At 42.1% G+C, this 9,919-nt stretch overlaps 1 protein-coding gene across 1 annotated transcript in view; it reads left to right on the top strand.

Annotated features, from left to right (window-relative positions):
* The window catches only part of inhbab (inhibin subunit beta Ab), a gene marked incomplete at both ends in the record, with an annotated part of 10,006 nt that extends 317 nt beyond the window's left edge, over positions 1 to 9,689 (top strand). Inside the window, 4 exons of the mRNA XM_080778893.1 lie at positions 1 to 122; positions 6,605 to 6,750; positions 8,738 to 9,089; positions 9,403 to 9,689. The exon at positions 1 to 122 is cut by the window's left edge and continues 317 nt beyond it. Coding sequence (XP_080635019.1) covers positions 1 to 122; positions 6,605 to 6,750; positions 8,738 to 9,089; positions 9,403 to 9,689 — 907 coding nt within the window. The remainder of the gene's footprint in view (positions 123 to 6,604; positions 6,751 to 8,737; positions 9,090 to 9,402) is intronic.
* Between the last annotated feature and the right edge of the window lie 230 nt (positions 9,690 to 9,919).

The raw sequence follows: 9,919 nt of genomic DNA, 5'->3' as shown, positions 1-9,919 counted from the left end.
GCAGGTGGGCCGGGTAGGCGAGGACGGCACTGTGGAGATCCAGGACGACCACGGCGGGGCAGCGGCAGAGTCCAACCCTCAGCCCGAGCCTCCATCTGAGATTATCACCTTTGCGGAGCCAGGTGTGTTCATAGTTTGCATTCTGTGTCGACTGTGTGTCTGTGTGTGTATGTGTGTGTGTGTGTGTGACTGTGTGTGTGTGTGTGTGTGTGTGTGTGTGCGTGTGCGTGTGCGTGTACGTGCGTGCGCGCATGTGCGTGTGTGTGTGTGTGTGTGTGTGTTCGTGTGTACATGCATATACGTGCATGCACGTCTGTTTATGAAAGTCCCCTGTGACCCATTAACCCCCTCCCCTAAAGACAAAATCGTGGTTTTGAGGTTCTGTGAATTACCTATATGTTTATTTGTGAGCGTCTGCTAGACCATTGGTTCCCAACCTTTTTATAATTAAGTACCACCTCAGAAAATATTTGGCTCTCCAAGTAGCACCATAGTAACTGGAGCGTATACGTTATACCTGCCCTTTTTGTTCCATTCCTAAGCCAATCATGCTGCTGCTCTGACAAAACTCGGTCTACTCACTAATCAGCACAAGTTATGATATTTCTAATGTGATTAATCCATTCTCAAATATTCTATTAACTGCTAGGTGTGCTTGTCATGCTCATTTCAGCACGGCTGGATAGCCTATATCAGGGATCACGATCTACCAGTAGATCACAAAGGCTTTGCAGGTAGACCACATGACATGCCCCTAAAAATATATATAATTAAAAAAACGGTTTTTGCATCTGCCGCTTGAGATGACCTGAGATGACTTGAGGTGACTTGATTGATTGACATCAAAAAGGGCCTGTCAGCTCAAACACACAATGCAATACTTGTTGTTGCGTACAATCAGTAGCAAAGTCAAATACAAAAAAAAAAAAAACCCTACCATTTCCCCCCTCTATTTCCCATTCCATGTGCGTCTTATATGTAGCCTATGAAAGCTCCCTCAATTACATTTTGTAATTATTTTCAGCAATGGGATGATAGTTTTATTTGGTGCAGGGTATATGTTGTTGAGCTGGTCATTTTGAAAGTAGGTCTCAAGTAAAACCATAGACAGACAAACCATATTACTGTAGTATACCTGTAGTAATATAAATATTTCATTCCACTTTTGTATTCTTTCTCCTTTTTTGGGGCGACTCCTCTGTGTACCACCAATGGTAGCCTACTAGTACCAGTGGTTTGGAACATGTGTGCTAGACCAGTGGTTCTCAACCTTTTCAGGCCGTGACCCCGGCCCCCAAATAGTCATATTATGTGAACTGGGGACCAACCAAAAGGTAACATGAACATAAACCAGTCAAACTCTGTTCATCATGTGAGCACTTTTGTTTCGTTTTTAACCACAATTTGAGTCCTGTGTGACATTGCAGACATTGCCATCAGTGTTGCCATGTCTGCTTTGGGATGTTTTTATGTGAATTTACTTCCTCCATCCATCCATCCATCCATCTTCAACCGCTTATCCGTAGTCGGGTCGCGGGGGCAACAGCTACCAGAGAGTTCCAGACTTCCCTCTCCAGAGCAACATTAGTGACTTATTTCTAATGTTGTTTAAACCAGTGGTTCTGATTGATTGATTGATTGATTGATTGATTGATTGAATACTATATTAACAGTTTGCAGAAAGAGTCTGCGAAGAGAATTTATTTTTAACTCAAGAAAGCCTATGGCTTGTTTCCATTGGCGTCTTTCATACTCTCATTCTCAAACATTTTCATAATCTCATTCTCAAACATTTTCATGTCAAGGTCCCCCATTTTTTACTTTTGTTCAAGATTTGGTTTGAAAATAGCTTGTGGGATCTTGTGAGCTTGTGGATCGGCTATTTTCAAATAGCCAATGTGTATAAAAAGTGCTCATGTGGCCTATGCTATCGCTTCTATATAGACCTAGCTGCTTATTTCTCTCACAAATCCCATCTGGCATCGCTGATTGCCAGCTTGCAGTTTTAGGTCAATGGGCAGGGAGTTCCGGAGTATTGCCCCCTTTTTCTGTGAAGGCAGACCGTCCATTGTGCTTTGGAACAAGACAATCGCCATTAGTGGAAGCTTGTGTAGTACTAGCTCCAACGTCTAACAACCATGCAGTCCAGAAAATGCAAGTGAAATAAAACATAAAACAATGTGGCTGTCACATCATCACATGATTGCCTTCTGAACAGTCTGACACTATCATCATCATCCTCAGCGTCCTCCACAAAACATGAATGCATTGTGTTATTGTATGAAACGGAATTAGTTATGATTATACGAGTTTGATTTATATCGGCCATATGGCTTCTCACGTGGTCATTTAGTGCGCTAGTCCATAGACTTGGCTGGCAAACGTTCTTTTGATCAGGGGACCTAAAAAGCAGATCCAATTCATCTGTATTATAAGCCTACCATGTATTTTGTTCCTGCTAACTGTAAATCGCTCTGGATTAAGAGTGTCTGCTAAATGCCTAAATTGTAAAATGAAATTGTATATCGCCAAACCATAATAAATATATTGCAAATTTTATATTCAATAAATATATATTTCATCCATTCATGAGTTCATTATGTCGTCCTGACTGAAACAAGCAGGCTATTTTAGGGAAGAACCACGTTGATCAACTTCAATTTAATGAAGTTAGTCAGTTGTGCCATGCCCGTGACCGTTTCTGGCCAAGTTATTTTGTCTTGCCGTTGTCCTGACTGAAACATTTTTAGACAATAAGCAGGCTATTTTAGTCTCTGCGATGAGACCATTTCTGGCCAAGTTGTTTTGTCCTAACCTTTTGCTGTGTGAATGATGTGAAGCCTGCGTAGCTAGTTCAGGCAGACAACTTGTGAACACGTATACCTGATCAGGTGACTAGTCTCATGCACTCTTTACCTGATCAGAGCGGCTATTTCATCTTCTCTCTCATTCCTGGCTTATCTCCTACTGTGCTGTGCTGCTGCTTCCCTGCCTCGCTTGCTGCTAACCTGCTGCTCATGACGTTTTTGCAAATCCCACCGCCTCACCAGCATCCACCTGTAGGCTCTGTTTCTAGATAGAAGCAGCATATCTTCTAGGGTTATTTTGGGTTTTGTTGCAACCGGTGGAAGCAGCGCATGACAAACACATTTTCCCTGTAATTCTATTTGGATTGTAATTTAACTAAAATGTTAATGTTACAGGGAATGAATAAGGACTGAGCCCTGACAATCTTGCTTCATATATCTATGCTCAATTATGCTCAATAAATATATTCTAAATTCATTCTAAGAGTAGTCTGACTGAAATGTTTTTAGAAGTTATTCACCTTTTTGTAATTCTGGCCCATTGGCTTATACAATTTAATATAGGTTCTTCCTTAGCCTATGACAAACTCATGCAAATTGTTTTTGATACAACAAAAAATCTGACAGACAGACAGACAGACAGACAGACAGACAAAAAACTACATAGGGCTGAGGGAACTAACTGTATAGGGTCTATTTGGGGATGAGGGCGAGCTGAGGGAACATATAGGTTGAGGGAACGTAGGGCTGAGGGAACAACTCTAGGGCTGAGGGAACATACTGTAGGGCTGAGGGAACATACTGTAGGGCTGAGGGAACATACTCTAGGGCTGAGGGAACATACTGTAGGGCTGAGGGAACATGCTGTAGCCTGTAGGGCTGAGGGAACATACTGTAGGGCTGAGGGAACATACTCTAGGGCTGAGGGAACATACTGTAGGGCTGAGGGAACATGCTGTAGCCTGTAGGGCTGAGGGAACATACTGTAGGGCTGAGGGAACATACTGTAGGGCTGAGGGAACTGTGGGAACTTAAGTACGCTCACTGTACATTTAGCCTACATAGAGCACACACGTGACAGCACCATGCAGGTCATGGGTCAGGTCATGGTTCAGGTCATGGGTCAGATTAGGCTGTGTTCCAAAGTGGAAGCAGCATATCTTCGTGTCTCATTTTGGGCTTTGTTGCAACCGGTGGAAGCAGCTCGTGATAAACACATTTTGCACTGGATTGTTTGCCTACAGAAATGTGCATAAAGGCTTCCTACTATAAATAGTTTCCCCTTTGAGCGAAATCTTCAATTAAAAAGGACCCTCAAAGGCTCGCCGATGTGGGGGCAGAATACCCTGTGTTCTGCTGGCCGTGAATAATCAACCTCATTCACAGTAATACAGTCTCAGTAATTAATGGCCGTGGACTGCTGGATAGGGAGAGTGTGAGAGAGCAATGACAAAGGACCTCAAGGGAGAGAGAGAAACAGAAAGCCTGTCTATATTTCTGAATGGAACCACATTCCTGATGAATGGCGACCTGCGTCTTTCTTTTTTTAGACAGGCTGCTCATGATGTGGGGGATTATATTTAGGGGCAAAAGAGGAAACTGTTACACTCTTATCTATTTATCTATCTGTCTGTCTGTCTGTCTGTCTGTCTGTCTGTCTGTCTGTCTGTCTGTCTGTCTGTCTGTCTGTCTGTCTGTCTGTCTGTCTGTCTGTCTGTCTGTCTGTCTGTCTGTCTGTCTGTCTGTCTGTCTGTCCGACTGTCTGTCTGTCTGTCTGTCTGTAGATAGATAGATAGATAGATAGATAGATAGAAATGCCATGTAGTAGCAGCTTTAATTATCTTTCCCCTAAATATGCCCCTAAATCTAATCCTCCAAATCTGAAGGACGCTGCTCTTCAGACTCCACCTTGGTCCTTAGCATTTGCACCTTGACGACCTTGCAGACTTTATAGGCAAAGGTTAAATTGTAATTTATATAGCATGTTATGTAGACCTGGCTATGACATTCTATAGGAATTATATAGGTTCAATGTATGATATTATAATGCTTAGACTGATGATGATAGATTAGGTTTACCTATGATCCTAGAGTACTATTTCTATATGCATTTGATGCATCATCTTGTGTATTTACCTTGCTTATTGTAAATCGCTCTGGATTAAGAGCGTCTGCTAAATGCCTAAATTGCATGATTCGATTTAGAGATTGTCCTAATTTGTTATATTATTTAACAAATAGTTTGAAATGTATATACTATATATTTATACTTTAGACTGCCAGTCGACTATACAGGCACATTTTGGCCAATCAGATTTCGACTATATACGAATCCTTAGTCAGGGACATGCAGCAGCCCCAGTGAAATGAGGTACAGTATCTGGATTTAAGCCATATAGTATCAGGAGCAGTGCAGCACTACGTGGGCAGCACCTTGGGGAGCAGATAAGCGTCTTGCTAAGGGACACTTCAGCACCTTGCTGAGGCCTTGGGAACAAACCTGGGAGTCAGCGGTCGTCAATATGTCTTTGGTCTCGTCCATGGCACATTTTTATTTAATTTTATTGGTTGCTTTTATAATTTTGATCATAAGACCCGATTACTGAATGTCAAGTCTCCCAGTTTTCTTCAGAATATGTATTACACTGATTTGCTATTACTCTATGGCACATTAGGAGTACATGTATTCTATTTTTGTGTCCTGCCCTGTGAAGCACTTTGAGCTGCATTTATGTATCAAAGGTGCTATATAAATAAAGTTTATTATTATTACAAATATAGTAGGCCTACTAGTGGTTCTTCAAAAGTTTTATTTGGAAGGGCCTGGAGACGGTGTGTTCCATTTGAACACTAAGAGTTACGGAGCTGTTATCGTCATTCAGCTTTATGTGATCCTGGTAATATTATTGTCCATTCATTTTGTATGTCCGTGACAAAAACAATATTTTGACAAACATGTCCACCACAAGCTAGCATGGCGATGACCCCTGCCCGGGACCCCTGTCTGGCTTTCCCAGGCGGGCTCTCCATAACCATTCAGCTATGGCCGCTGTAAACAGACTGAACAATAATCCTAATCACAATAATAATGGTTGCTTTGTCTTTGTTCACCAGCTGTGTTTTGCAGAATTGTGCGAGACTGCGCATGCAGCTCCCAAAAGTTTGAAAGCTCTAATAATAGCCCTATACTAACTGTAATGCATGGGTCTTCACTGGTCCGGGACCCCCTAGTCCTTGGAGTTATTGCATTGGGGGGGGGGTCGTCTAGTCTTGATATTAGAACTTTTTTGAGTGGTGCAACCATTCCCTTACGGAGCTATGTGTTTTTTTTTTTTTTTTTTTTTTTTAATACTGTTTTTATTAGGCATTTTTGTATGACAATTTCAGATTAGACAATGATAATAAGTAATTCAGTTAAATAAAAATGAAAAAAAAAAAAACAGGCAATGTATCCACATACAGTATAATAAAAAAGACATAAGTGTGATTGGCTGCCTTTTTTATTACATTAACCAAATTTGTTTACATGACCCACTTGAAGATAAAAACTAAATTATGATGACTAAAACTAAGACTAAATAAATTGTCAATGATAGGGAGGATAGATGTGATCCAGTAAAAGGCAATTGGTTGCATGCTGAAAATAGCCAATCTACAAGCTCACAATGCGTTTAAATCAGGCAATTTAGTCGACTAAATTAGACTAACACTGAAACTTTTCAGATTACTAAAATATGATCTAAATGAAAATGTAATCAAAATACTATATGAGTAAAACTTAGGTTCTTGGGTTCCAGGTGAGTCTCCTTCCAGCGTGACCTTTGACCTGTCCAAGGAGGGCAGAAGCTCCTCTGTGGTGGAGCAGGCCAACGTCTGGCTGTTCCTGAAGCTCGCCAAGGGAACCAGCCATTCCAAAGGCAAAGTCACCATCCAACTGCTGCAGGTAACCATGTACATTTACTCAAGTCAAATTTTTAGGCAACCTACTTTTACTAAAATTTCAATTTCATTATACTTTATCCTATATGAACTGGCTTCAGGGAGGACCAGCCAGCGAGTTGTGGAGAAACCCGCCTACCACTGACATCGTTGGCAGGCAGGTTTTGTCATCTGATTAACGCAAGAACAATGGCTGACTATAGAAGCTTTCAATTCCTGGAAAGTTAGCATGTTATATAGCATGCTAACTTTCCAGGAATTGAAAGCCTGCACTTTCTATTAGCTTGGATTCCTCATTGATGATGTCACTGCATGGTTTCTGAACTGCAGACAACAATGGCACCATTATGAAGATAGGTTGAAAGTGGGTGAAGTGCTCTTAAAGGACAACTCTGACCCAATAACATATAGGCTCATGCATTTTCCTACTAATATTGATCCCAAATGACTTGCCCCTGTCCCCAGCAGACCCCAGCACTCAAGGGTCCTTGAGTGGGTTCCAGTACAGGACTTTGGACAACTTTGAGATGGAACCTTTATGTGCATTTGGTTCCATTCCACAGTTATGGGGGTCCTTGAAATTAATTCAGTTTGTAAATTCATCAAAGATGCAATTATAATCTATCTGTAATGGATACAGCCTTGGCCTGGAAGAGAGGTCATCAGGTTGCCCCCAACCTTCTTAGAGTGTTTCAACCCTTAACTCTTTTTCTCCCAGGTCCCGCCGCTAGGGGACGCTAGGGGACTTTATCAACCAATACAGTATATACGGACCCCAATGTATAGCCCCATGGCAGCTTTTAACATTGGTCCGGTTGCTATGGCAATGCCCTGTCAACACCAGCTATGGGATGTAAAATCTGATCTCTGTTTAACTTGTTTACACAGATTGTCATTTTACAAAATATTACATGTCTTAGTTCTTCATGGGCAGTAAAACAAAATTTCTTTCAAATCACACACTAGACACACTCTGTCCTCCTCAGGAGTACCAATGAATCTATCCGTTTCTAAAGCTAATGGAAGGTCCCAGAATGCAGCTGTGCACAAAAAGATCTCTGACTTTTGGATACATTTTGTGTAACATAAGGTTCAGAGCCATAATTATTTTTAATAAGACGATATGTTCTTAGTTTTGGTTTGTACCATAAATCAACAGCCCAACTCTCCTTATACCCAAGGAACATATAGTTCTGTATTTCATGAATATAATATTACAGCATAGTCTATTTAAATAAATAAATTATGAATTATTCATAAAAAATAAAGACTTTACTTCATTAGCCCATGGGTAACCATTATAAATGTCCCAGTTAAAAATATTTTTGGTTAGTCTGTCATCAGACATATTAACAAGTCTATTCCAAAGTCTCAACATCTCACCTTTGTGTCTGATATTTACGGGCATCCATCCCATATCTCCGACTGGTATAATTGTGTATATGTATAATATCCTAAATCCTTACAGGCTTTCACCTTATTCAGTACTGACCCCAGGGCTCTACCAGCTGAATAAAAAATAACCTGAGTGCCTTCCTTGAAGTTCATTATGCTCATCTAAAGTGAGGCCAAGATATTTATATGTCTTTGTATGTTAATACAGTTCTCCCACACATACATAAATGGACTCCTTTCTACAGATGGTTTCCTAAAGTGAACAATTTGTGTTTTGTCAATATTTACCACCAGCCTCCACCTCAAACACCAATCCGCAACAATATTGTTTTGCAGCTCCTTTTCAAATTGGCAAGTAAAATGATGTCGTCTGCATACAAAAGTATGCCTACAATCATATCCGCTACTTCCACCCCCAATTTAGAGTTTCTAATCTCAATTGCTAGATCATTAACGTACATGGAGAACAAAGTTGGTGACAAGACATCTCCTTGTTTCACACGCGTATGGTGGCACTTGGAACAACACTACCCCACAATTTTAACGAATAAAAAGCAAAAAGAACATAATTTCAGAAATTCCCACGATGTCCGCAGGTCAACCACACCCAGGAGGAGGAGGTGGAGGAGTCAATCTCGGAGAAGACGGTGGACACGCGGCGGAGTGGCTGGCACACCCTGCCCGTTCCCGGCAGTGTCCAGGCTCTGCTGGACAGTGGGCGGAGTGCCTTTGACCTGCGTTTGTCCTGTCCCCTCTGCTCCGAGGCCGGAGCCACGCCTATCTTGGCGTCCCCGGACACCAACGCCAGAGACCAGTCCCACCGGCCTTTCCTCATGGTGGTCCTGCGGGCAGGAGAAGAGCACGGCCACCGTCGGGACAAGAGAGGGCTGGAGTGCGACGGGAAAATACGCATCTGCTGCAAGCGCCAGTTCTACGTGAACTTTAAAGGTACAGGTATACTCATGTACAACATAGTACAAATATATATATATATATATATATATATATTCAGCCACAGTGGGCGCCTCTCACTTCACACAAGTGTGATTCTCGCTTGCCGCTCCAATGCATGGCTTTAGGAAATTACATAATAGGCCAGCCTAGTCTATGGATATGTGGTAAATTATGATGTAATTCGTTCCCAGCAAATTCTAAGAACTTAAATAAATGTATTTCATTGTTCACGGACATGAGAACCCTCAGTTCACACAATTATTAAAATAACCATCATTTAAAACGATCTGTTGCTCTTCTTTCAAAGACATTGGCTGGAACGACTGGATCATCGCGCCCTCCGGGTACCACGCCAACTACTGTGAGGGCGAGTGCCCGAGTCACATGGCCAGCCTCGCCGGCTCCACACTGTCCTTCCACTCCACGGTCATCAACCACTACCGCATGCGGGGCTACGGCCCCTTCCAGAACATCCGGTCCTGCTGCATCCCCACCCGACTGCGGGCCATGTCCATGCTCTACTACAACGAGGAGCAGAAGATCATCAAGAAGGACATCCAGAACATGATTGTAGAAGAGTGCGGCTGCTCGTGAAGCGGCCGATCGTCAACCTGACTTAAACCCTCTTGTGGTTGAGTGGACCTCCGAGTAGGGGCTCTATGCTAGTGTTTTTCTTTTGTCATTGTGGGGAAGGCTAAGCTTTGGCTTAAAATAGCCGATGGAGCTATTTTCTGCCAAAGCTTTCCCCACAATACGGATGCTGGGGTTTAACTGGTAAGAAGGACATTTGGGTGTGTTTGCTCATTATTTGGCAGGACATTAAG

Source organism: Protomyctophum bolini, assembly GCF_963924005.1.
Source record: "Protomyctophum bolini genome assembly, chromosome: 12".
NCBI classification, from domain to species: Eukaryota; Metazoa; Chordata; class Actinopteri; order Myctophiformes; family Myctophidae; genus Protomyctophum; species Protomyctophum bolini.
This window is presented reverse-complemented; position numbering and strand designations above follow the sequence as displayed.